At 40.9% G+C, this 24,504-nt stretch overlaps 7 protein-coding genes across 23 annotated transcripts; 4 read left to right on the forward strand and 3 right to left on the reverse strand.

Moving 5' to 3' along the window:
• Nucleotides 1-498: 498 nt before the first annotated feature.
• Nucleotides 499-2,747, forward strand: LOC105686008. 4 transcript variants are annotated; one of them, XR_007278345.1, is made up of 4 exons: nt 592-910; nt 987-1,093; nt 1,172-2,414; nt 2,608-2,747. XR_007278345.1 is itself a non-coding variant. In XM_048655033.1 (3 exons), the coding sequence occupies exons 1-3, from the start codon at nt 514-516 to the stop codon at nt 1,370-1,372; spliced, it is 315 nt and encodes a 104-aa protein (XP_048510990.1). In that variant the 5' UTR covers nt 499-513; the 3' UTR covers nt 1,373-1,827. The 4 variants fall into 4 exon arrangements, 3 of the variants coding, with proteins under 3 accessions (XP_048510990.1, XP_048510989.1, XP_012255959.2); XM_048655033.1 differs by lacking the exons at nt 592-910; nt 2,608-2,747 and adding an exon at nt 499-520 and having other exon boundaries at nt 1,172-1,827; XM_048655032.1 differs by having other exon boundaries at nt 652-1,093; nt 1,172-1,390; nt 2,608-2,744.
• LOC105686017 (insulin-like growth factor I) lies at nt 1,528-4,170 on the reverse strand. The gene is made up of 2 exons (XM_012400548.3): nt 3,160-4,170; nt 1,528-2,403 (listed from the first exon to the last, which is right to left on the reverse strand). The coding sequence occupies exons 1-2, from the start codon at nt 3,561-3,563 to the stop codon at nt 2,385-2,387; spliced, it is 423 nt and encodes a 140-aa protein (XP_012255971.2). The 5' UTR covers nt 3,564-4,170; the 3' UTR covers nt 1,528-2,384.
• A 9-nt stretch (nt 4,171-4,179) lies between these two features.
• LOC105685844 (ras-related and estrogen-regulated growth inhibitor) lies at nt 4,180-14,326 on the forward strand. 5 transcript variants are annotated; one of them, XM_012400283.3, is made up of 9 exons: nt 4,189-4,954; nt 5,754-5,960; nt 6,609-6,683; nt 6,759-7,121; nt 7,226-8,654; nt 8,730-8,952; nt 9,034-9,220; nt 9,297-9,502; nt 14,093-14,326. In XM_012400283.3, the coding sequence occupies exons 5-8, from the start codon at nt 8,549-8,551 to the stop codon at nt 9,477-9,479; spliced, it is 699 nt and encodes a 232-aa protein (XP_012255706.2). In that variant the 5' UTR covers nt 4,189-4,954; nt 5,754-5,960; nt 6,609-6,683; nt 6,759-7,121; nt 7,226-8,548; the 3' UTR covers nt 9,480-9,502; nt 14,093-14,326. The 5 variants fall into 5 exon arrangements, with proteins under 5 accessions (XP_048510986.1, XP_012255706.2, XP_048510984.1 ...); XM_048655027.1 differs by lacking the exon at nt 14,093-14,326 and having other exon boundaries at nt 7,226-8,391; nt 8,500-8,654; nt 9,297-9,484; XM_048655029.1 differs by lacking the exon at nt 14,093-14,326 and having other exon boundaries at nt 4,180-4,321; nt 9,297-9,484.
• LOC105685863 (probable insulin-like peptide 7) lies at nt 9,539-11,095 on the forward strand. The gene is made up of 2 exons (XM_012400307.4): nt 9,539-10,479; nt 10,583-11,095. The coding sequence occupies exons 1-2, from the start codon at nt 10,376-10,378 to the stop codon at nt 10,932-10,934; spliced, it is 456 nt and encodes a 151-aa protein (XP_012255730.1). The 5' UTR covers nt 9,539-10,375; the 3' UTR covers nt 10,935-11,095.
• LOC105685834 (Bardet-Biedl syndrome 2 protein-like) lies at nt 11,028-14,173 on the reverse strand. 2 transcript variants are annotated; one of them, XM_012400272.4, is made up of 9 exons: nt 13,892-14,173; nt 13,448-13,567; nt 13,181-13,372; nt 12,931-13,113; nt 12,618-12,840; nt 12,173-12,549; nt 11,658-12,090; nt 11,342-11,596; nt 11,028-11,267 (listed from the first exon to the last, which is right to left on the reverse strand). In XM_012400272.4, the coding sequence occupies exons 1-9, from the start codon at nt 14,153-14,155 to the stop codon at nt 11,173-11,175; spliced, it is 2,142 nt and encodes a 713-aa protein (XP_012255695.2). In that variant the 5' UTR covers nt 14,156-14,173; the 3' UTR covers nt 11,028-11,172. The 2 variants fall into 2 exon arrangements, with proteins under 2 accessions (XP_012255695.2, XP_048510974.1); XM_048655017.1 differs by lacking the exon at nt 13,448-13,567.
• Nucleotides 14,327-14,675: 349 nt separating the features above from the next.
• Nucleotides 14,676-16,657, reverse strand: LOC105685855 (ER membrane protein complex subunit 10). The gene is made up of 4 exons (XM_012400295.3): nt 16,183-16,657; nt 15,838-16,101; nt 15,266-15,532; nt 14,676-14,948 (listed from the first exon to the last, which is right to left on the reverse strand). Exons 1-4 carry the CDS (start codon nt 16,240-16,242, stop codon nt 14,847-14,849), a joined length of 693 nt encoding a protein of 230 aa, XP_012255718.2. The 5' UTR covers nt 16,243-16,657; the 3' UTR covers nt 14,676-14,846.
• A 415-nt stretch (nt 16,658-17,072) lies between these two features.
• On the forward strand, nt 17,073-24,492 carry LOC105685464 (protein tyrosine phosphatase domain-containing protein 1-like). Of its 9 annotated transcripts, none has more exons than XM_020852117.2 (12): nt 17,073-17,341; nt 17,565-17,848; nt 18,544-18,768; nt 20,480-20,676; nt 21,343-21,530; nt 21,602-21,698; nt 22,303-22,607; nt 22,756-22,966; nt 23,035-23,142; nt 23,209-23,432; nt 23,522-23,855; nt 23,930-24,492. In XM_020852117.2, exons 3-12 carry the CDS (start codon nt 18,548-18,550, stop codon nt 24,121-24,123), a joined length of 2,079 nt encoding a protein of 692 aa, XP_020707776.2. In that variant the 5' UTR covers nt 17,073-17,341; nt 17,565-17,848; nt 18,544-18,547; the 3' UTR covers nt 24,124-24,492. The 9 variants fall into 9 exon arrangements, 8 of the variants coding, with proteins under 8 accessions (XP_020707776.2, XP_020707782.2, XP_020707797.2 ...); XM_020852123.2 differs by having other exon boundaries at nt 17,073-17,248; XR_007278344.1 differs by having other exon boundaries at nt 17,266-17,848; nt 23,209-23,421; nt 23,770-23,855; nt 23,930-24,070.
• The last annotated feature ends 12 nt before the right edge of the window (nt 24,493-24,504 follow it).

Here is a 24,504-nt window from a genome sequence, read left to right on the forward strand (position 1 = left end):
CCGTCTTTAATTTATACATCTGTGCTTCTAAACTGGGGCATTCTTCAAGTTTATTACATACAGGGAAAAGAGAACACCTTGTTGCGGCGAACGTGCAACAGAAAAATTGCATCATTATTGTTTTCATTCTTTGCATTGCTTTTGAATTCTCATACTGTACAGCGTTTTAATATAAATGTTATAGATAAACACTGGCACTGCACACGCTCACATGTTATGCGATTTGTTTATAACTTTTCACGGATTATTGCACCCAATAATAATAAGAATAATTTTTGTAGCGTATAAGTGAATCATGAATCAATGGATCAGTTACGCATCTCACTCTGAAGTATAGATTTGATCTACAGCAATTAATTCCAATTTCATAATCAATAAATGAAAGTTTTTTCAAATCTTATGTCCGTAGACTCAAGTGAATAACTCCAGATGTAATCTACATCAAACTTCGTAGTAGCATCGGTTCTATATGACGATCCAATTTTACAATAATTTTATGAGCTGTGCTATGCAATGAATGGTAATATTGAAATGATGAAACACTTGGAATAGAATGACTCCGAAATAGGCCAACTGCAGTATAGATTTGTTAAAAATGCGAACGAAGAAAGCGCCAAGGTTTTTCTATATGAATCCGTGAAACCTCCGCACGTGTTTTAATCTCGAAGTCGAATGAATCGTCACTGCGAAAAACCGCGGCAGTTATATATCTCTTGATATCCTCACGTCCTCGATAAGGTGTTGAGGATAAATGCAGGTGAACGTTGATGGAATTGTTCAGTTTTAAACTAAGCACAGTTGAAGAAACGCGATCGCTATGCTTATTAACGGTGTTAGTTTACCGCGATCGGTTGCTCGGGTTTTCGCGATTGGTGTTATAATCCTACTCGTCGGTTTCGATCACCCGAATGTAACAGCCGTTGATATTTATAACTGTAAAATGAAGGTGCGAGATATGGCTTTGAAGTTCTGTTCCGATCCTGCAGGTATAAGAAAGAAACGCGACATTTCCATCGGTGCAGAGCCGGAGAGTGAGGTACAACGTTCGAGGGATTTAGAAATCGGTGATCCACGTTTCGGCTTTGCTAGTCTGGTCAGTAGTCAGTAGTAGTTTATCACATAACTAACAAAAGATCAGTCACCTTGAATCAATTGTCCGTTGTGATTGCAGAATTCGGGAGCCGACCTAGGCTTAACATTGACCCAAAATGAGGAGGAAGATTTGTTTATGACACTGAGTCAACGTCTCTCGAGGGCTGCCAAGAACAAGAATCAGACAATGCGTATGATAAACGCATTTGCGGCGAAATGTTGCGGCGAAAATCGCCACGATGAATGTAACGATGCTGCGAACGTCATTGCGTGTCCTTGAACTAGAAGACTCGCCTTTGTATGTTCCTATATGTATACATATGGTTTATCCATCCATCGAAACTGGCTGAATTCCTTATCCTTGAAAAAATTAATAATCTCAAATATGAAGTCAATTTCTTTCGCGGGGTATCCAAGTATATGAAAAGCGAATAATTACGTATGAACACAGAGATTTATTATTGGCAAAAGTTTGTGTTATCAAAAATTTTTATCAGCGTTTGGGGGTCCGACTTAATAATAGTACTTGTACAATTCAGGTATATTATATTAATGTATAAAAGGTAGGTACACGTTTTGCGTACATTATAATAATGATGCGTGCATAGTCAGGCTCCTGATGTACCAATTGTCTATGAATTGTTTCTTAAGAATACGTCTCTAAATTGTATATAATAATATAGGTACTAGTTGTTTATAGATACATCATATGGAAATAATATTGGTAAATTGAAATTACTCTATTAAAGTTATTAGAATTATACGGTATACGGTATACAATGAATTGTATAACTGTTATAATTACGTTATAATTAATTAACCTAGGTAAAATAATTTAATGAGATCATCAGTTGATTAGAATTAAATGGGAGGCTGCAGTTGTACCGCAGTTGCACATTATGTCGCGCGCGATGTCTTTTAGAATATATTGAACTTATTTTATGGCTACACGCGCCGTTCGCTGCATCATATGCATAGTATAATGTGCGGTATTCGGACACACTTGTATGATATTTCTTCCTTTATGAACTGCACCATTTCTCAAATCCGGACCGTCTGAATAACCAGCGGGCTACTTCGCGCTTTACGTTTCTGCCACCGCATACTTTTGTACGCTACGTCCTCTGTACACGTACAAGGTCATCGCGAAGGTCGGCGAAGGTCCTTTTCGTGGCCCTGCATTGCGCCATCAACATGCTCGAGGCTAAGCTCGGATTTCAACGGGAAAATGACGATCGAGCCGATCGGTTCGGGGGACGTTGTGCCGACTTGAAAGGCTGGCACTTTTGGAATCACCGTTTCTCTTGATACCTGAAACAAACGTATGAATGTCAATGAATCGATTCATCAACAAATACCTTTATATACGTAATTATTCGAGAATTATTAGATGTGCGAAATTGTTATAAAATGCATTTGAAAAATCGGGTGCTTTCATTTCTGTAAAAAATTGGTGCTAAGAATGATGATCTATTCTTTTTGGTCGGACTAAAATTGAAATTCATGCTGTTGCAGATGTTCGTGACCATCAGGTGCTATACAGTGCTATCATGTGCTATACTTTGGGTGAAAAACATGACACGGAAATATTTTCGTTGCGGGTGTTGTTAGTGCGGTTCTGGAATAGTTTGTTAAAGCACCTTCCGCCAGCTCTTCCGACGTCGTTTTTGCCGCCGTTTAGGTCTTCGGCATTGACAGACCGTCGCGTATTTCCGTCGGCGACCTTTTTTCCGCCTTTTAGTTCTTGGCGCCCGGACGGTTTGGTGTTCAAATTCAACAGCGGTGATATTCGAGTTACTCGTGACCTGCGATTCCCTGACCGTAGAATAAGGTAAACTGACTATTTTAAAAGCCTTATCGTTAACTTTGTCAATTGCAGCTGACTTTGATCTGAAACATTATCGTAACCAAGCCCGCATCCCGCATACAATGAATTTGTATCCTATAACGTGCAATGACGTATGCAAAATGGTTTTCATTCGCAAAAGTCATATTATAATTCACTCCCGTTATGTATCATATTCACCAAATGATTTATACGAGTGTTGACAGGAGAAGAACACCTACCCAATTGCGTTTCCTCGCGTTGCAGTATCGTCCCTTTGAGTAGGTTGCGGCAATGGTTTGCAGTACCTCTCAAGATGTTCAATGCTACACGACCGATGACAGCATTCCTGAACAAGTCCTCTTCTAGGTCCTGTCGTCGAAGCAGGTCGTCTTTCTTCCTCGTCGTTCACTTCACCGGAATATGAAAAGGGTTCGTTGAATCCTCGATCTTTACAAACGAGGAACAACGCGTCGCTGAGACTCCGAGAGCAGAGTCTCAATGTCCTTTGATGGTAGGGCATGGCTTCGACCCACTTACTCTGCATGAGTATCACCTGAAGAATTACAACAGTCGCCACTAGAGCCGTGCAAGCCGTGTGGCTTCTTCTTTCTGTGGGTGTCATCGTCGTCCTCAGGGATATCATAAACGTCAAAGGCTTTTTATAGCTCGACTAGCAGTCAATGGAGGGGATGATTTAGTCCTCGGTATACGTTCCTGGCCAACACCCCCTGCGGCGAAGGAGGGTTCTCGAAAACAATAACGAGTACACGAAGGAACACGCACAAGAATTTCAATCTATGTATCGTATATTATAACGATCCGTTACTCAAAGTTGTTTTTTTCTTTCTATTTTCCTTTTTACAGGTAATATTTTTCGCGTTCGTCACTGTGGCGAGGTGTGTAATTGTTTTTGGGACAAATATTATCGTCACCCGCGACACTCCAACTTCTTAACCGCCTCCAGCACCGGGATCACCGCGACTCCAAGTCGCCTCGAAGACCCTCTCGGTTCTTCCTCTGCGCTTTGCTTAACCGCGCGCTCTTCGGTCAAGTTAACGTTCTTCTGTGGTGGGGAAAATCTTGCTACGCGTGTGGGAGCCGCGTAATAACGCATTGGCGTTAAATGGATCGCGATTATGCGATTGGCGGGTACAGTGTCAGCGTTATGTCGGTGCCAAAGTAGTAGAATTGTTAGCACCAGAGGCAACAACAACGGGAACAGTAACTGTAGCTTGCAGTTTATTACACTACCGGGTTTAAGATGCGACGGTGGTCTACTTTATACGCGCGACTAAAAGCTCTCCGATATAACGCAGCTTCCTGTACGCCCCGATCACGCGCATTTTAATTTTAATTACGTACATGTATGACAACCGCAACGATTCAAAGTCTGCTCGTTAGGTATATATATCTTTGTTATTGTTCTCCATCACCTATACGCGTGATGGTTGGGTCGGTAACCGGGAGTTGCCGTGAGGGTCACCGGGAAACGAATCGATAGTTAGTTAACGATGATACACATGTTGATTGCGTGTATGTATACTTCTCCCGTTACGCGATGTCAACGACTATTAGAGAGTGGCCAACCGATTGCTGGGCGAACTGTGTATTGTAGTATTTATTATTGTTCCCAACAAACGTCCGTTCCTCGGTTCATTTCTCCCTCCCTTACATTTTTCGGTTTCTTATTACCGGGCCCCTGAATGACTCTGGCGAAAGAGACTGTATTAACTTTGAATTATTCGGTAACCGGACACCACCTTACACACTTTCAACGCGTCCTTAACAACGGCAGTAATATAAGTTAGTTCCTGCATCAGTTGTTCTCCTTCTTTTTTTCTTTTTGAACAATCAGAAAATTCTACTAAGTTTCGAACGAACGATGACAAGGGGTGTATAAGTATATAACGTTGATGGTACCGCGGCTTCCGCTGCCACTGGCAGGTACGCAGGTCGGGTCGACGATCGTAATCAGCTGTTCTTCAGGATGGTCGATGACTATTCGGGAAAAAAGTGTACCGCATACGATCAACCGTACGTATTAGTTTTTTGTGTTTTGTTTTGTTTTTGTTTTTGTTTTTGGTTTTTTGTTTTTTTTTGTTTTTTTTTTGTTTTTTGTTTTTTTCTTCTCATCGATGCCATCACCGACGCTACCAACCATTACCCGCCATTGAGTCGCCGAGTCGTCGCCGAGTAGCGATAAGAAACTTGATCCCCCTACGCCCCACCGGCACGGGGTTCCCTCACCCTACTTGCATCGAAAAGCTACAGGCAACACTATAAGGTCGTCGCCATCCCCGGCTAACCCGATCACTCGGGTTCATCGAAGGCAGCCACTGTTTATAGTAAAAATATATGGTCCTCGGAAATCACGAGCTTCGGTCGTTAGTTATAGACAAGATCTGCATCAGGAAGAAACGAAGAAGGGAGAAGAAGTGGAAGAAAAGAGTCGCGAATAAGAATTTATACACCAACGGGGTTACACGCATATCCCCGGATCGTGGGGTGATGAACGCGCGGAGCCGAAGGCCGAAGCGATTCCGTTGTCCGTCTTTCCCCCCGGCTACTGCAGCTATCGGATTTCCGTCGACCGACTGACTGGAGGGTCGCTCACCTGTTCGTCATATCGAGTGCATTATAATCGGGTCTTCGAACGATTGTTTTTTTACTTCCCTCACCTCATCCCGTGCCTCATTACCTTCGGCCTTCACATTTCACGTTTCGAATTTCACGCTCCGCGCTACCCGCAAAAGTTTCCCTACTCTTTGACTGTACGTATACCGTGCACGTATACAGTACGCGTACGTTCAGACGGTACGTTATAATGTTGCAGGGTTTTGAGGATGAGATATCGAAACGGTAGTGCTGCAGGGTGAATCGAGAAGGAAAAAAGAAAACTAATATTACAGCAATCGAAGTCAAAGGCAAACGCATTAAGCGAGGGCGAAAAAAATAAAAAGAAGAAGGCGCCGCTGCTGTTGACCCCTGCGTCTAGTATCCGACATCTCATGTTCTAAATATAGACGTTGCACGCGTATACGTAAGTGAATCTACAACACCACTGTTGTACAGACTTTATGTACGCTTTTATACTTGTGGCGGGTCGTTGTTTTGTCGGGGGCAACGCGCCCCACGCCCGCGTCCGCGCGTACATGTTGCTGCTGGTTGCTGTTACAGAGGTACCACCACCAGCCTCTCGGCCTTCTCGTTATTCCATTTCCTCTTCTCTTCGATTTATCTGAAAGTTGCCAGATCGCCGATCTGATGCAGACGATACCCCTGCAGATTTGCACTCTGTCCTCTCCCGAGTTTTCTTGTAATTCGTTGAATAACATTTTTTTGTCACGTTATTCATTTTTCAACTGCACCATTTGCTGTTTCATCACAGGGCGCGGGTCGCGAATGCAAATTTCGCGGAACGATAAGAAATATGAGATTACCAACGGTTCTACAATAACACTATCTTCTCTATATGATCAATAACGATCGATGAGGAAAATTCTCGTATAAATTAATATTACACGCGTGTCGCTTCTCCCATACTAACAATGAGTATAATTATGCAGCCGATGAGAGGTGATCATCGGGGTAACGCTTGTACCGTATACATACGTATAGTACGAACAAATTTCGAAAGTATTAACCAAACTTGAGAAGAAGTTTAATGTATAAATATAACATGCTTCAGAGCGTAGCGTCGCCGGGTCGAGGCGAGATGAAGTTTTCCGCTAAATATCGAAAACACGTAAACACGAAAACAGAAGTAATTACCAAACGGCATTCATTTAAATGATTTAAGTGTTTAATTTATTTATTTATTTTTTTATGTTTCTTTCAGATCTGCAGGCTGTCCTTCGCGCGACTATACACGCGCGTTATCTTATCTAGCTTTCGCTGGGTAGTATAACGGCCTGGTCTGGAAACAACTTGGAACCAACAATCGCCACAGTGCTACGCGATGCACGTTATACCCAAAAATATCGGGAATCTAGCCAACTATGCTGCCAGCCAACAGATTTTATACGTATAAATAGCCTACAGCTGATTACAGATCATAATTATTATAATGTGTAGTAACGAATAACTTGATCTATGATCTCAGAAAAGTCATTCCCCATCTGCAGCTATTGGCAGATAATCTAATAACCTCGTAAATCTTTTTTCATGCAGTAGATACAGCAACACCGTAAGTCTGCCGAAGGTAAAAATCTGTTCCTATTTTTCTTATTTTTGTTATGTGATTTATTATTATTTTTGTATGCCCAATATATCATCCATTACATACATGACTTATACACATTGTAGACAAACAATCATCGTTGGATAACAAGCTGACGGACTCTGTCCGTTACGTTTTGTTGTCCTGGTTCTCGCCCTCTTGGTTGTCTCTCGCGATAACCTCGCGGGGGGCTCTATGAGAGGACAGAGGAGAAGGAAGGGAAGTAAAAGAGAATCCCAACGCCTCCCCTCCCACATGATGTACTTCATGTAATACATATAATAGTACCGCATACAAATATTTATATTGTTATAAATATAACGATCCCAATCGTGATCACCGATCGAGAATTTTAAATACGAAAATTCTCACACCGTCTAGACGTCAACACGCGTCCAGCCCGCATTATACTTGTGTGAAAAAAATATGCATGTATATATATATATATATATATATCTCCGTGTACATACATATACTTATACCTATGTACATGCCACTTGTAATTGGAATTATTATCATTATGGTAATTATTATTATTGACGTCGATCACCTGGAACATTCTTCTCTGCGAACAACAAGTTCAAAGACATATTGTTGAAAACAAGTTGATTAATCTGTGTATAACGACCCAGAATAATAATATGTAGAATTTTTTGACACCATTTTTTGAAGACGTGATAAGAATTATTCAATATTTTTCCTTTCTTTCAAATTATGATATTTATTTTGTGAATCATTGTTTATCTCGTGGATCAACTCTATGCATACGCGTAAATCAATCATTCGCAAAATTTTCCAGTATACTATTATTGAATCTTAATCGAACTATCTATTTTGTGTAAAAGTATGCACGTATTAGTTGTTTATATCCCTTCATTGCGAATTAGTCTCAACGATGCCGTAACACGCATAAATTAAAGCCGATGAACTTATACAGATAACGTCCGTTAGTGGACCATATACTCTGTTTATGAGAATTTGTTTACCTCTTCTCAGAGCGCATTCAACCTGACAATAATAATTAATGGCGCCATTAATTCCTATACCGGCGTTATTCCCTATTAGCTATTCGCTATTCGCGCGTTTGTGTACTACACATATTATAGTACATATAACTATATGCATAGATTCCATAGCACGTGTGAACGCCATTGGTGTTTTAATATACACAACCTGTACCGTAAAAGCCTATTTATACCTGACAAGAGGTGTAAACCGCAGTGTGGTACCGCATAACGGGGTTGGTGTTTCGGTACGTACTGTTATCGGTTATTTTCTCGAGAAATAATAGGCGCGATTAAACGCGGTGTACGTACTAGAGCGCAAAGCATTGCAATCAATTTGTTTAACTCATTCAAAGGACCTTGCAAATTGAAAATCGCTCAACGGTTAAAAAAAAAAGAAGAAATATGACACCCCCGATTACCTGGAGCTTGGGACTCTCGGGAATTAGGGAGATCGCCGGTAAAGCAACCCGAGTGGTTCTCCTCGGGCAGCCCGGGGTGGGAAAGACTGGTGAGATGAATTCGATCGAATTCGTGTGTGTCTATAATTTTCTTTATATATTTTTTTTGTTGGTTTTATTCGTAGCCTTGGCCGTGAGATTTGCTACTCGCCGATTCATCGGCGAATATGATTGCACAACGGAAAGGATATACAAGGAGACAGATCCCGCAACGGGACATTGGGAAATCGCTGATCCTCCTGGATATCCGCCGGCTCCTACCGAGCCAAAGCTTCGTTGGGCAGATGCAATTCTGATCGTTTATTCAGTCACCGACAGAGTTAGTTTTGATGAGACATCGCGACTCAGGTAAGTCATGATTCCCATTCGCTTTCTTAATTTTTCGAATAGCTACCAATCGTATCGATTATTCATCGATATCTGAGTCAGGTTTTTAGTGACTCACGCGAGACGGGGGCGGAGGGTCCCACCAGTGGTGGTTTTAATCGGAAATAAAGCTGATTTAGCTGCGTCTCCGGGTGAGCGAATGGTGTCAGCTTGGGAAGGACGTCGTCGAGCAGACGATATCAAAGCTCACGGATTTTACGAAATATCTACCAGAGAATCAGTCGATCAGGTAAAAATACCAACTCCAACAATCCGTCCTCGCGCGCGGTTCAAACGCCATCGTCAAAGGTATAAATTACACTCAGGTCACAGTCATGTTTTCCGACGTTGCGAGGCTCGTCGCAGAAGCTGCTGCCGGTGGTTCTCTTCAGGTGAATCCATTCAGAGTCAGAGCGTCCACGGATGGATCTATAAATGATTTGAGAAGACCACCGGTACCTCAAACCGGAAGAAGGTTGAGTATATCCGCCCGAGGTGCGCCGCCCTAAATAAACGAGTTTGAGTAAAAAAGGTAATTATTCTAGGAAAGTTATTTTCAAAAATTCACTGCATTCGACATCTATGACTTGAATTATATAAATCGATTATCATATACGTATGGTGAACAAAAATAATTCGTATACAATTTCTGCATGTTGGAAAGAGAGAATTAACTCCTTTTCTTTGATTTCTCGAAATTCTTGCAACAACGTCGCTATAGAATAGATGTACAATATTCTACATCGACGGTGATTAACCGTGGGAAACTTATCAGCGTAGCGTGACGTGTAATATTATACCTATGCAAACATTACCCTGTTCAACGTTCACGTGGCGCTTAACAAACACACATCATAGACTGTTGTTGTAATTATTTTTCTATCTCGCCCCCGGGGATCAGAGATTGTTATAAAACTTGATAAGATCACCTCTTTTTCGCACGGTTTATATAAACTGATAGTCGCGCATACGTGTACCTGTATATGCATATCGAGTGACGTGTAGGGATACATTGTGTGTATACATGGACACATACGTAATACATTTTCCGACCAGTGAAGTAAAAGGATAGGTGACCGCAGTAGAACGCAATAACGTGTCGAAATGGTACCCTCTGAGGGAAGCTATCCTCCCCTGGGCCTCCTACGGGACCTGAGCAACGATTTACCGCCTCAATCGGAACCGCAATTCGAATCTTGATGTTTGCCGATCGTTTGTGATACCGGCTGCGATGCTATATGTATAGAGTGTTGCCAATTTGCGAGGAACGCAATCCCCGCCTTTCCTTTTATCCCGTAAAATTACCCAACTCACTCTACCAATCTATACATATAGCATCCGGTATCGATGGTATAAGAACCGATACAACACCAATCGACAAACTCTTCAACGTCGCCCCTGCAAGATGCGAGCATCCACATTAGCTTTTGGTTGTTTGGCTTTAGAAGCCCTTGGAGCAATAGGGGCGACGGATCATCTCGTCAATCTTGAACGCGTCTTCAAGGAGAGGTGAGAATATTTTGGTACAAAAAATGAATGATATCCATTTGCTTGTTCCCTAAATCTTGCGCATATCGTAATAATACGAGCACTTTTTTAAAAAAAATTTCAGGTCTAGAGCAGATTGGGAAAACGCCTGGCATCGTGAAACGCACGCTAGGTGCAGAGAAACGCTTCTTCGGCATCTTTACTGGGCATGTGAGAAGGATATTTATGGAGTGAGTCGCCGGTCGGTGAATTTTTCGAAGCCACCACCGCCACCTTGGGTATCTGGATGGCGAGCCAAAGAGATGTTGAGATACAGGAGAGATCTTAGGAGAAGAAGTCCTGCCGCTGTGGCATCTATTACTCAGGAGTGTTGCGGTGGACCTGGATGTACTTGGGAAGAATATGCGGAATACTGTCCAGCCAATAAACGAGTTGATAAAAGAACTCGTTTATCTGCAGATGAACCGATGCTGTAGAGTCTCAAATTGTTGTTATACATCCAGAAGGAGTAATAGCAGATGCAAGATAAAAAAGTGAAAAAAATCGACGTCTGTAACAATTATCTCTTGGAATGCGGTACGCAGATTTATATTATCTATGTACACCGGAAAATATAAATGTATACGTGAGTACTATATAACATGGTATCAGATGGGTAATGATGAGAAGAAAAATGCTCATAATGGACGAAAAAATCATCATCATCGTCATGATTCAACCCAGTCTTGCAGCGAGGACCAACGCCCTTGGGTCACCGTCGTGAATGGCCATTCTGCATTTTGCCACGGCATTTGCTGCCGCCTTTCCAACTGCATAAAATTTCATTTTCATTGATTCATCTGGACCATATAAGGGATGATCTGTTTCGTTTTATTATACCCACCACGAAGACGTGCCACCCGCTGAATTGCGGCGTTTAGTTCTCGAAGGGTGCGAACTAAGTCGGCGTAGCTGTTGGCCCCGATTTCGTGCTCCCTTATCAAGTCACTGTTCACCGACCTCAACTGCGACAGTCTTGTTTTAGCGCTCGCCGCGTCGCCCAGAATCCTCGCATCTTCTGTCCGCACCAGGAGATTTCGTAGAAGCGCGGCACCCCGTGCTTCGCCTGCCCTCAACCGGCTCTCTGTCTCGCGGAGACCTGTCGAACGAATGAGCAAGTTATGCATGGGTCAGAGGATTGAAAACGGAAAAATTTTCACCTTCCAATCGCTCCAATGCTTCGGTCATCCGCTCTTCTTCCGCGGGAAAATTTGCTTCCGTAGTAAGTTCACAAAGCCCTAAATATGCGGCTAGCGAATGGATCACTTCTCCTGCGAAATTCGAATCTTCCGTACGAAGACTAAGTTTACCGGTCGCAGAGACTTCGAACAAGTGAATTTTTCCGTCTCTCAACCCCCGGAGACAAACGCTAAGAGAACCCGTTCCTGGTCCATTTTCCGGGACTTCTATCTCTGTATCTTCCGGCAGTATTAAGTTCTGACTCAACCAAATCGCCAAACGTTGCGGCCGTTCCGCCACCTCAACTGTCACTCCACAATTCTGCGACGAAATATCAACGCCTGGGTACTCTTCAAAATGCTGAATTCGTTCGTACATGCAAAAGCGAGGCAGCTGACGGGTCAATTCGTAAACCTTGGAATAATTTTTTTAATGACAAAATTGTTAACAAATACGTGGATCGCGAGGAGACATGGTGCACATCGTTCTTTTATACCTGAAGAAGATCGGCACCCATGGGACCGACGCAAACTTTAACATGAACATCGACCGGTACGTCTTTTGGTGGTCTGAGTTCAATATCGATTTGACCGCTGGGGCGACTAGGACGAGTAACGAAAGTTTCACCTTCAAAAACACCTTCCGCAAATACGATGGCGCAGTGAACGAATAGCCCTGGAGCTGCAGCTAGAGCCAAGTTTGCAGCTCCGTTGTTACAGGAAATACTAACTGCAAGCCGCGAACCAAAATGAATGGGATTCGCAGCTCTGTGCCTCAACTCTGATACCAACGCCTGTTTTTTCGCCAACAACTCGCGTACCTTGTCCCCTGGCTCTGATGATTCCGGCATGGCACCCGTACCGTACCCCCGGACTTCAAGTAAAAAATCATTGGTTCATATGTAACGCGACGAGAGGAAAGTGCCGGATAATTTTACATACCTTCTCCAGTCGTCGAAATCGCTACTAAATCGGGTCTTCCGGTGCACCGATAATCTGCACGTACTATTCCAGCTACAGAAGCGTTCATCTGAACCCGGAAGACTACTTCTCCAGTAGCAGGAATTCTCGCGTCAACTTTTCCACTGCTCCATCCCGTAATCAATTCCTCGTTGCCATCCCCGTTGATGTCGTAGCCTCGAATTGCCACAACCCTGTATTTCGACTGTGGGGATCAGTTGAAATGCAAGGGTAAGTTTTTTTTTCTAGCTTGCAGAGTGCCATATTTAACTTTGTCCTAGGTGTTTTTGCAAACCTTGACGCGCCAAAGACGCTGTCCTATCTCGTATACACCAACGGTGCCATTTCCTACGGTATATCCGAATTGGCGACCAGCGAGATGAATCAGATCAGTTACCGGTGCTGTTTCCTTCACTTCCCAAGCAATCGAGTCACCCTTTAAAGCACAAACTTCGAAATCCGCAGTCCCCAAGACCAGCTACACCGATATTAGAATTCGGATTATTATCTCTTTTCGAAATATCTATCATCCTTTCAAAACTCACCTCATTCGAACCATCACCGTCGAAGTCAAAGATCGCGAGGGACACGACAACGTCGCCAGTTACCGTCCAAAAGACTTCAACGCCCGACGAATTCAAAACTGTTACGGAACAGTTACCCCCTATAACGACTACTCTCTGTTCCGTTAACCACCCGAGTTTTCCAACAGCGATAGAGTATACCCCGTCGGACATCTATGACGCAAGTTAGTCAAAAAAACATTACTATTTGAGCCTTGAAATCGTTCGCGTAAAACGGGCCCACTCCACCTCTTTATAAAATACATCTGCATTATCCTCGACATTGTATGCCAGCAGGTGAGTCGGGGTACCGACCATAAGAACATCCCTTTCGTCTTCGCCTAACCGTCCGGTATACAAAGCAGTCACCTTCAAATCCATTATAATTGCTGTATTTTTATCACCCGTTCATTTTCTATACTAACATTACAGAGAGAGAAGATTTGTTTGTTTGCTTGTTCCGGATAGACTCAAAAATTACTGAACCGATTTTAAAAAATTTTTCACCAAAAGAAATTAAGCTGTTCTATTAGCGTATAACATGGACTATGAAATATTTTTCGAAAAATTAGAGTTCCATTCGAAAATTGTTATAATGTATTATCATAAATATATTGAACGTAGTATAAACTGATTATGAGCCACAGCAACGCGTGCACGGCCGGGTCAGCTAGTCGTTTATAAACTGCTGACCTGTTTGCCGATTCTTAATTCTGCGAGTTCGCCAGTCCAGGCAAGCCGTCCAGATGCGGAACCGTCAACGGGATCTGGGGGTGCCCGGCGATGCGGACTGTGGACCAAAACGTTGCCTCCGGAAGTGGCTGCCACGAGACATGCGTGAGACCCGTCAAATTTTCCACTTGTTACCAGAGCCGTTTCTATTTTTCGTTCTAGCTGCAGGGAAAACGCTGCCATTTTAAAACTGCCCTGACTACAACTATACGTTTTGTACAACATGCGCCACCCCCTCAAGCAGTACGTGGTTCTTCACCTGTAGGCTGCGCGGCTGTTTATTGATCAGTATACTTGAATTATAAATACACCTGCACAACCTCCCACGTATATCTTTGTTGTTTCACATATGAAAATCCCAATTTATAATATTCTGATTAATTTTGTTTGAATTAAGCTTGATCGACTAATTGTTTTCGTCTGCATGATTGCTCAAATATGAAAAATGGCAATTTGATACGCTTGAGTGTCATGATACCCCTTGCTATCAAGACAAATAGAATTACTTGATAAACAAGTTTTACGCGTAGACAGCAAGATTAGTTGTCGTGTCTACTGCTCTATGATTAAATGTTTTATACATATTTTTCATTACCGCTGAGAAGAGAATTAATTGCATCTTATTGGTAGAGGAATCTTTCACGAAAAACGCGTACCCTAATATAATTCCTTTGTTGAAATGAGCTGAGAAATAATTGTGGAGGATTATCAGGGAATGTAAGAATGAATGATTCATTTTTATGGATGTTGTATTAATTATTCGTTTATTGAATCGGCATGTACTTCGACCTGGGCGTCGTGACGTGCAGGCAAATTTGAGACGAAAATCGTAAACATAATAACACGATGATACGTAGAAGGAATAAATAGCTATATATATTCAATATCTTGTACAATCGGATGTGAGAGGCGCTAGTTATCTCTGAGCACCACCTCCTCCACCACCACCGCCACCAGCCTCGGGGTTTGTCGCTGAAGATAGTAGGACGAATATAACTGCAGGTACTATGTACATCCACTGAAATTCAAATAAAAAACACGTAACTTACCGCGTATTCATGTGTACTTGGTGCTTCCAATAAATAAGCTGCATTATAACGCGATTTATGTCAGGGCCAGTAAGCTAATATATAGTTTATGAAGTCTCGTAAACATTTTCAAGGCTGTTTCATATTATCGTGAGTTACTGTTTAACTGGTAAACACGGCGATTCATTTTCAGGTCCAGTTTCAATATTGGACATAAATTTTTAGATCTTCTAAGTTGAAATTGGCGAAATAAAAGTGTAAGGTTAGCGGGTTCTGTTTTGAAAAAGCCTTGATGTATTGTGCTTACGTATTTCGCCAAAAAAGAACGATTGTCTTTTGTGTCTCCTCTCTCCCTGGCTTCCTTTTCTCGCTCTAGTTTCTGAATAAACGTTGCTGTATCTGGGACTGGTCCAGCCTCTGGATACCTCACTTGAATCCCTGTAGTCCACATGTGGGTGGGTGGAGCTTCCCGAGAGCAAGGACCATATGAAGACAGGCTCACAGCCACTGGTTCTGCCGCTCCATCGAGCCAGATAGTTAAAAAGTCTTCAAGTTCAGCGCCTAATAGGAGACACTGGAATTAAAAAATCAACCATAACTAATTAATGATTATTTGAAAAAGAAAATTTTCTTTGTCATTAGTTTCTAAGTTGCTTTTTCATACACAGATGATGTAATTGTTGTGACGTCAAAACTTATGGTCATATTCTACATTGAGAAAATAACACTCCGTGTTAAAACTGTGGAATGTCTTGCTGAATCTAAATACCACTGATAATCTGTACTATTATGAATATCTTGCCACATATTTCCAAAACAAATTTATGCAGAATCACGTAACAAGATAAACAGGACTCAAATTTTTTTCAACGATATTACCGCTGGAACTGAGGTCAGAAATGTTGTTTCTAGACCTGATGAACCTCGTACTGAAGCTTTCAACCGGTATTCTTTATCATCCTTTGCTAATTTCTGTAGGGCCTTAATGTCATTTGGCTGAAGACCCATTTGCGCTACAGCAGAAGCACTGCTACGAACGCTGGTTACGGTTATGTTACCTCTTTCAATGAAATTTGGCATTGGATCTTTGTTCATAGCATGCCATAATCTAAGTCGAAGCCATCCATCATAATCCAGTTCACTCTGAAAAATCAACTGGTGTTTCATTTAACAAATCGAAAAGCAACATCAAGAAAAAATGTTAAGGCAGACTTGTGTACCGACCCCAACTGCCGATAGAATGATCATGAATAATATACATATCCAAGTCTGAGAAGAAGGCATTTTGTCTCAGATTTCGGCGGCACCTCGTAGTTTTATCATGGAGTCTATAGGTTAAAGCCACCGCACCATTTTCACAATACAATCAAGTTTTGAAACACAAATTGATCGTTTTTTACGGTGTCTCTTCCAGATTATATTGGATTTCACTAGATCGAATGACACCTTTGTACAAACGAAAAGTCACGTACACCTGATTCAATTAATAATCAATTCACACATCGAACAAAAAAACTGATTTTCAGATTTGTCTCTAATTTTTAGTTTTATCATCCGTCATTGGTGTCAAGCAGTTAAATCGTAAATTGTGACGCTACTAGAGGGCTCTACGTCCCGGAATAGAAGAGCGCAGAATAGAGGCCGAATTACAGCTGACAATTCTCTATTTATTACCACCACAGTACAAAGAATATAGTATAACTACATCCATTAAAGTACAGTTACTCAATGCTACATCGTTCCCCCCATGTGACCGGACTAGATTTTAATGATTTTTTCTTATCCCTATCGATTGCAGTTCGTTTGTATATGGTTCAAGCGCTAATTTCGTCGTTTTTTAGTTAATCATTTGTTGATAATGATGAAACCAATGTCGCCTAGGGAATTTCCTGATGTTGGCCCCGCACAACCGTAAATCTCGACCAAACCCAGTTTGATCTATGTGCAATCGTTTGTGCGGCTCTGATTATCATCGGTCGACATAATCATACCATCATACCATCGTAATCATAGCGTGCGTAGCATCGCCGCCGCGTCTGGTAAGAGGGCGCGAGCTCGCAAGCATGCATCGACTTTTTTCTAGTAAGGCAACTGGTTACAGACCTACGGGTGGTCAGTATAGCGCAGTATACACCCAGTATACCCTTAAAGCACTCGCTACAAGTATGTTCCAAGGTGGTCCCGAGAGTACACCTATGTATACGTATGTACGCGTACGTATGTACTTATCTGGCATCAGTAATGGCGTCGGTTTTGTGGTGGGGGAATGGAGGGTAGAGGTGGAGTAGAGGTATCTTCCCATAGATATAGATGTGCGGCTTGGGGTGGCTTGGCGTATGTCTAAACAACAACCGATAGGGTATCCTCTATCCAGTGGGAATAGGTATAAGGGAAGGCGGGGCGAAACGGGGTACTTAAGCAGACCATGAAAATTTTTTTTTATTTCAAAATCCAGAGTGAAATTTGAAGTCTTCGTCGATCGTTTTCAAATTTTTTAAACAAAAAAATTACACAATTTTTGGGGTACCCCATTATTCCCCGCTACCTCGTTTTGCCCCGCCTACCCCTATGTCAATGGTCGACTACTATCCTTGTACTTTTGCAAGTTCACAGAACACGTTCGACCCTCAACGAAATCGATCAAATTTAACGTGCCGCGAAAAGCCGCAGAGTACGGCATCAGCGAGGGTATAGCAAACAAGTCGTACCATCAAAATTTTTCTAAAAATTGTTTCTACCATGAAAACCACGGATTGATTCGGAAAATGATATTTTTCAATCAAATGAAATAGCATTAAAATTATAAAGCGACTTCAATTAATATACCCATTGTCAAATGGATTATAACGATGCGCCAAGTACGAATGAAATATTAAAACCTACAATAAATGTAAGTTTAATTGTGATTGTAGATTTTTATGTTCTTCTAAATAATTGGATGTACACGTGTTGGACCGGTTCAAAGAATGCTTAGTTTCCGTTATTCGTGCTTTTTGAGAATTGTGCGCTAGAGCTTTCATTGAAGTGGCTACGAGCCTGTTCGTATAAAATTTCGCGCCTCGAATATAGGTGGAAATTTCGGTATACAAGGAAACATTTTTGCTGGTTCCAAGTCGGTGGTTATAAAAAAAAATTTTAATGTGGTGAAAACCGTTTTAAATCATGTTTTTTGCAATTCGTCTATTTATTTATTCATTCATTAATTGATGTGTTAATGAAGAGGCGTGATAAAAAAATTGAAAAAATTCTTGTAAATCTTTTGCCAGATATGAAAATTTTAAGCTATACCGCGCAGTTCTTTTATTCCAAGTGAAATAATAAATGACACTTGGCAAATGCTTCAAAAAAATTACACCTGCTTGAGGTTTCGCGCAACTTTGAATTTCTTGACAAGCAATAAACCGACGGAAAAGTTTTGCAGTACAGATTCATTATTGAAACTGTTCTCGAGGGGATTTTCTCGAAATTTCAACCTCTTCGAGGCCATGTAGGGCAAGAAGAATGAACTTATTTTGGACTTGACCGGTCTAAACGCATATAGAATTAATAACGAATTACTGATCCCTTAAATTATGAATGTCGCAGCAATATGGACGTCGGATCTTTGATCCCAGCGGGTCTTTTATCGAATCGATTAGATTTGACAACTGTACCCGCGGCAGGGTACAACAAATTATCAGAAAATTTACGAAAATTAACACCTCTCAGTATGCAATGTGCTATTTTTTGTGGTGGCTCACGTTGCAAATATGAAAACCCAAAAGCATGGCCCCCCGTTCACATGGCGATACAAGATGTATTTTCTCATTGGTAAGTTTTCAGTTTGTTTCCGAGATTATAACATTATTATGCTCAATCATTAGTTACACTTTATTCATTTTGTGCGATGATCGATTGCTTCTATTGTACCAATTCAACTGATCTTCAAAATCGCAATATATCTATACGTATTTATTATAGGGTGTTTCAGAAAATTTTATTTTGATTTGAGAACACGCTCCAAAGTTTAATCTCACAATCAGCGTAAAAAGACACCTGTTAAAATCTGATTTCTCAATATTAATATTTGCAGGTCTCCCATCGCACGCTTTCATTTTCCATATAAGCATAGATATATAAGATTGACATGGGAAAAGGGTTATTTATTTCTTTTGAAATTTGTTACTTGTCAACAAATTAGCTTACGGATAGGCCCGAGACGTATTTTGGTAGGGAATCGAACGCGCTGCAGAACAGGTCTCTTATCATTTTTTAACTAGTCTACAGGTTCAAAACTTATACAATATCAAAGTTGAATAATGAATTTCATGATTTTTGGACTTTTGTGGCAAAATCACAAAACTCAAAAATAAAAATCACCATTTATTTTAACGACTACTCAATTCTCCAATATTGGAAAATTTTGAAAAATTTCTCGTCACAGAAAAATTGGTGTCACTTAAAAGTAGAAAGGTTGACAAAGTCTCAATTCCACCCATTTTCAATTGGATATTGCATACATAATTTTTATAGTATTCTTCGGTTTATTGACAAATATACTTGAGTCAAAGGTAATTATTTTATTAGAAGTAGGGCTCCAGACCAAACTCGCTCCAAAAATTTTTTCTACGAATTTAGTGTAATTTCTAAGCGCTTCAATAGTAATTTCAAGGCGGGGGAGACATATTTTTCTTATCGTAACATGCTCCACAGAATGCATAATAGATATAATAAATTACTTTATTCTGTCAGGATAGATAATCGTATAAAGTTCAAGGCAGCGGGTGGGCGGTGGCGGGAGGGTCAACATGCAAAACATCGAGCGAGTTTGGTGCGATGCACGTAGAGATATGCCTAAATATGGTCGTCGGAATGATCGCTTGCACGAATTAGCTTAAAATGTTTTTTTTCTTCTTTTTTGCTTAATTAAAAAAAAAAATGTTTTTTCTTAAGCAATAAACCCAAGAAGTAGTGTCTCTCCCACCTCAAAATATCTTAATCTACCCTATCGTAGATATGTTCAATATATCTATGACCCTATTAAATCGCCTCCAGTGGGCAACAAATTTTTTAGTCTGGAGCCTTACTACTATAGATATAACATCTATGCCACTACTAAATAATTACAGAGACGAATATGATAATGCACCGTAATATCAACACACATTAGTAGGTGTATATTCGGTCTCAAATCAAAAATTTGTATTCCACATCTCCTTTTCTAACTCGTTACATCAAGAACATTTGGACGTTGCCAAAAAATCACAGTCTATCAACTATTTTCATATTTCTTTTTTAGTTCGCGACCCAAATTTGCCTTTGCATGTAAGATCGTTAAATTGCTTCGGTAACTTGCGGTTTACACCAATCCCGACCTAAAGAATCACCAGCGGCGCGATAAAAACACATTCTAACATAGTTTTCTTTTCACCTTACAGATTGAAATTTCGTCTCATTGTTTTGAAATTGTGAAAATGTTCGATCATGATACAATCAGCGATTAAAACATTTCGATCGCAGTCCTGTAAAACATCCTTTTCAGGGTTACGGAGGACGTTCTCGCGATGGCACGACCCAGCACAGAGCAAATAGAAAAAAGAAGGATAGTCGCTCAGTTCCAGGCGTGGGGAATCAAGACTATCGTCAATTTACAGACTCCTGGGGAACACGCGAGTTGCGGGGGTCCTTTGGAAGATAGCGGTTTTGCTTACGATCCCAATGTCTTTATGACACACGAGAGTGAGTTTTGTCTTCTTTTTTTTGTTGTCTTGAGGTGTTTTATTATGCATTTTTTTCCTTGTATTTTCGTTATACATATGTTTAACGAATCCGACCTTCCATTACAAAATGTCGTGGCGTGCATGACTAATTTTTGCTCATTAATATTAACTGGTTGAATTAAATTTGAACCGAAAAACTACTAAGGCATATGGGTCAAAAGGTTATGGTCTAGTTCACGGTTCCCGCCTTGGAAGGACATACTTGTATTTAACGTATATGCCACCTATCGATACCGCGTATAACCGTTCTGAAAAAATAATCGATTCAGCAAGCAGTCTTGCAGGATGGCATACTTATTGTTTTATTACTGTATCATATCGTACGTCAAATGCTAAAGGACCTAAAATTTTCGACTTTTTTTCAATCGCTCTGAAACGCGTAGAATAACGAATATGGATTGGTAAAAATCATTGAGTCGAAAATTTAGACCGTAGGGGTCCATTTCCACGGCGCATAAGCTCTCCGTGTTTTTCCGACGACAGGGGACCTTTAAATTTCTTTTTATTGTTTTTTGCATTTTCCTTTGTTTTTTTTCAGTGATAATTTCCGTTTAAGTTGTTGTCCTATAATTTCCACATCTATCATTCACTCTCCATTCTACATTCTTCATCTTCGGTATTGTAGAAAAAAACAAAATCCGACCAATAACCTTTCGTGGCATAAGTCCTTCGGAAATTTCTAAAACCCGAAGGACCTGGAGAGTGTGCGCCAGGGGACAGGCTGTTACGGATTTAAATTTGAAGTTCGAAGAAAACATCAATGTTACAGAGATTATAGTCCCTTTTGACGGTTGTCACGCGATCAGTATCACGGTACGACGAGTCTCTCTTACTCAGATTATAATTATTATTACACAGTTTATTACTACAATTTTGCCTGGAAGGATTACGGGGATGCGACACTTGGAAAGCTCTTGGATATGGTGAAGGTCGTGGCGTTTGCTGTGCAAGAAGGTCGAGTTGCGATTCATTGCCACGCGGGTAAGAATTGTATCACATTGTCAGCGGCTCAAAATGAAACCAAATCGCGTGATATATCTAGAAATGTTTAAATTTACTCTAATTAATTTACAGTCAGGAGGAAAAATTGTACATGAATAATAATTAGAATCTTAAATTACCCAAGTTTGCCTTCAACACGGCTCATGCATAATTACCTGCGCGTAAAAAATGTTCGGGATATTTGTTCAAACCTGTTATTGCGTGCGTGCACTTCACCTCATGCGTTGAAGATCGAAAATAGTTGATAATTAGCACGAACAAAAGATGAAAATGAAACAAACAACGTTTAACATAAACGAGCATTTATATTGGAGCGTCCATTGCTTAAAAATTCAAACATTATCTGATCTAGGAATTAAATATTTGTTTTTTGTGTCCTTGTTACGTACATGTAAGTATGTACATACACCGTCCCCCAGATCATTCTCCGGCTCGAAATCGGTAAAAATCCACGAATCTTGTCGCTACGAATTCGAACGATTTGGATTCAATATTTTTTGTTGATTTGAAAAATCGTTCTCGACAAGCCGATAATTAAGGATTTCTGCCGATTTTTAATTATGAAAATCTGATTTATTCCCAGGCCTCGGTAGGACTGGTGTTTTAATTGCCTGCTACTTGGTCTACAGCTTACGCGTGAGAGCTAACGATGCTATAAGATTTGTGCGACTTAAACGGCCTAATGCGATTCAGACAAGTGGGCAGATCCTCTGTGTACAGGAATTTGAACACTACGTACTGCCCCAGATGATAGTGTTCGCCACAAGAGAAACCATCACGGGTAATCGGATTTCTTCCAAGTCATCGTGTGGCCTTCACTCCTACTTGAGGAAACAGCGAAACATGCTCCACGGATACGAACAACGCACATTCAAACAGATTCCAAAAGTATCGCTAGTATTTTTTCTGAATTTATCTTTTCGGTGCAAAAACACTATCACGCCCCATCGAACGGCTGAGTTACGCCCGAAAAAATATCAGACCCAATCTCGAGCCGTCGTGTGTTAAATTAACTCTCCAATATCTTGATTTTCAGATCGTCTTCATTATTTGTGAAAGAATACTTCAGCTCTGTGACTGTCAGGCAGACAATTCTCCATCGGAAATTGAGTTCCTTGTATCCAGCTCTCCATTTGCACAGAAATTTTTGTGCAACAGAATAGAAAAGAATCTGAAAGATGGCGGAAGCATGAAACATTCTTATTCGTGGGCTGATTCATTAGCCGACGCGACATTCGATGGCTCTGGTAATTACCTATTTTTCAGAGTTGGATCGAAAACTCTCAATGTAGTACATAGATATAACGATTCCCAGGCTCCTCGACGATATGCGGAGATGATTCGAATCGAAATACCTCCGAGGATATATCGGCAATGTCCTGCTCCTCACCGGAGGTTCCTTCCTGCGTGTCGGAATACTCAGGTGAGCGAGCCGAGTTTAACTTTCTGCTTAAAAATTAATTTCTCAACCGATCACTAAATTTTACAGTACTGGACGATAATTTGATCGACGACGTACTGGGCGACGGCATCCACGACCAAGATCTCTACGACAACGGTTGCTACAAAGAGTTACAATCACAGATAGACCTCAAAGCAGCCGTGCAAAGCCAAGTCCACGACTTTGTCGGAGCAGATCAAGTTGCAAAATCACTACTTTTCGACCACGAGCTTTTACCCGAAGCCAGACGAGCGAAAGTTCGTGAGTATCAGGTATACTTCAATGTGCAAAAGCCTCGAGCCTCTAATCGTCGGGTTTAAAATAAAACGAAGTAAGTGGATCGATGTAATGAAACTTTTAGATCGATTTGAATAACAGACAAACTGCTTGGCAGCGGTTGGAGCTTGAGACGGATCTCCACGTGCTATCGGCTCTTCTATACAATTGGTTAGAGAACTTGAAGTATCCAGTTCTCGGTACGGATGATTTGAGCATGATAGTAGTATGGGGAAACAACATTGAGAAGTGCTTTGAAAAATTAGAAATATGCGATTGTTACTTAATCGAGTATTTGTTGAGATTTGTGTCAAGGTTAAGACCGCTTTCTAGGGACGGTCAAACCTTGTTGATCAAGAGACTGATGGCAGCCTTAACGCAACAATCTATCTGGATTAATCAGGGGCTACTGCCATCAGGTGATAGAATGATTATTATTTCGATCAGACCATAAATATCCAATAAATACAACTAATCAATCATTCGTTTCCAGGTAAAGAGTTTGGTAAATTGCGAGGCGGAACCTGCACAAAGTTGGAGGAATTCTTTTTTGGGCTCATGAGTTTGATTATGGAAATAAATACCATGGAATTTGATCAATCGGTCTCCAATTCATTTCGATGGCCAACATCCAACTCTCCATCACACGATGATGATGACGACGAGGATGTTGTACACTCTTCATAAGCCCTACAATCGAAAAGCGGTTGAATTCGGCCAGTTCTCACAACTTCTGATGGTTCAAATTATCGATAATCACGCTACCATTCACAATCAGTACAAATTGGTCGTGTCGACAGACGTCTTATTGATACCAATTTCGTGCAGCCGCATTCGTCGACATTGTAGATCCAGTTTTGAATTAATTGTGAATTTCGCGTTGCAAAAAATTTTTTCCGTGCACTCTTACTCTCAGAATATAATTGTTATGTTTTGTTGAACACAAAACATTATTCAAAATCTATGTTTTCTGGAAAATAATAAGATAATTACGTGCGAAGTCTGTAAAGAGTTATTTTTATTGTTGGATAAAAAAATAAAGAACAGTAACAAGAAGTCTTCAATTGA

The sequence above is a fragment of the Athalia rosae genome, chromosome 5, assembly GCF_917208135.1.
Source record: "Athalia rosae chromosome 5, iyAthRosa1.1, whole genome shotgun sequence".
NCBI classification, from domain to species: Eukaryota; Metazoa; Arthropoda; class Insecta; order Hymenoptera; family Athaliidae; genus Athalia; species Athalia rosae.

What these genes read in the sequence shown, in the direction of transcription:
- LOC105686008 (XM_048655032.1), top strand. Translation starts at nt 818, where the DNA reads ATGCTTATTAACGGTGTTAGTTTACCGCGATCGGTTGCTCGGGTTTTC. An exon ending in GTTTCGGCTTTGCTAGTCTG is followed by an intron (nt 1,094 to 1,171) that starts GTCAGTAGTCAG and finishes TTGTGATTGCAG; the next exon opens with AATTCGGGAGCCGACCTAGG.
- LOC105686017 (XM_012400548.3), bottom strand. Translation starts at nt 3,563, where the DNA reads ATGATATCCCTGAGGACGACGATGACACCCACAGAAAGAAGAAGCCAC.
- LOC105685844 (XM_048655029.1), top strand. Translation starts at nt 8,549, where the DNA reads ATGACACCCCCGATTACCTGGAGCTTGGGACTCTCGGGAATTAGGGAG. An exon ending in GATGAGACATCGCGACTCAG is followed by an intron (nt 8,953 to 9,033) that starts GTAAGTCATGAT and finishes TATCTGAGTCAG; the next exon opens with GTTTTTAGTGACTCACGCGA. An exon ending in CCAGAGAATCAGTCGATCAG is followed by an intron (nt 9,221 to 9,296) that starts GTAAAAATACCA and finishes AATTACACTCAG; the next exon opens with GTCACAGTCATGTTTTCCGA.
- LOC105685863 (XM_012400307.4), top strand. Translation starts at nt 10,376, where the DNA reads ATGCGAGCATCCACATTAGCTTTTGGTTGTTTGGCTTTAGAAGCCCTT. An exon ending in GAACGCGTCTTCAAGGAGAG is followed by an intron (nt 10,480 to 10,582) that starts GTGAGAATATTT and finishes AAAAAATTTCAG; the next exon opens with GTCTAGAGCAGATTGGGAAA.
- LOC105685834 (XM_012400272.4), bottom strand. Translation starts at nt 14,155, where the DNA reads ATGTTGTACAAAACGTATAGTTGTAGTCAGGGCAGTTTTAAAATGGCA. An exon ending in AGCGTCTTTGGCGCGTCAAG is followed by an intron (nt 12,841 to 12,930) that starts GTTTGCAAAAAC and finishes TGATCCCCACAG; the next exon opens with TCGAAATACAGGGTTGTGGC. An exon ending in AGCATTGGAGCGATTGGAAG is followed by an intron (nt 11,597 to 11,657) that starts GTGAAAATTTTT and finishes TTCGTTCGACAG; the next exon opens with GTCTCCGCGAGACAGAGAGC.
- LOC105685855 (XM_012400295.3), bottom strand. Translation starts at nt 16,242, where the DNA reads ATGCCTTCTTCTCAGACTTGGATATGTATATTATTCATGATCATTCTA. An exon ending in TTCTGACCTCAGTTCCAGCG is followed by an intron (nt 15,533 to 15,837) that starts GTAATATCGTTG and finishes TTTTAATTCCAG; the next exon opens with TGTCTCCTATTAGGCGCTGA. An exon ending in GTTCTTTTTTGGCGAAATAC is followed by an intron (nt 14,949 to 15,265) that starts GTAAGCACAATA and finishes TTTGAATTTCAG; the next exon opens with TGGATGTACATAGTACCTGC.
- LOC105685464 (XM_020852117.2), top strand. Translation starts at nt 18,548, where the DNA reads ATGGACGTCGGATCTTTGATCCCAGCGGGTCTTTTATCGAATCGATTA. An exon ending in CAAGATGTATTTTCTCATTG is followed by an intron (nt 18,769 to 20,479) that starts GTAAGTTTTCAG and finishes CATCCTTTTCAG; the next exon opens with GGTTACGGAGGACGTTCTCG. An exon ending in CATTCAAACAGATTCCAAAA is followed by an intron (nt 22,608 to 22,755) that starts GTATCGCTAGTA and finishes CTTGATTTTCAG; the next exon opens with ATCGTCTTCATTATTTGTGA.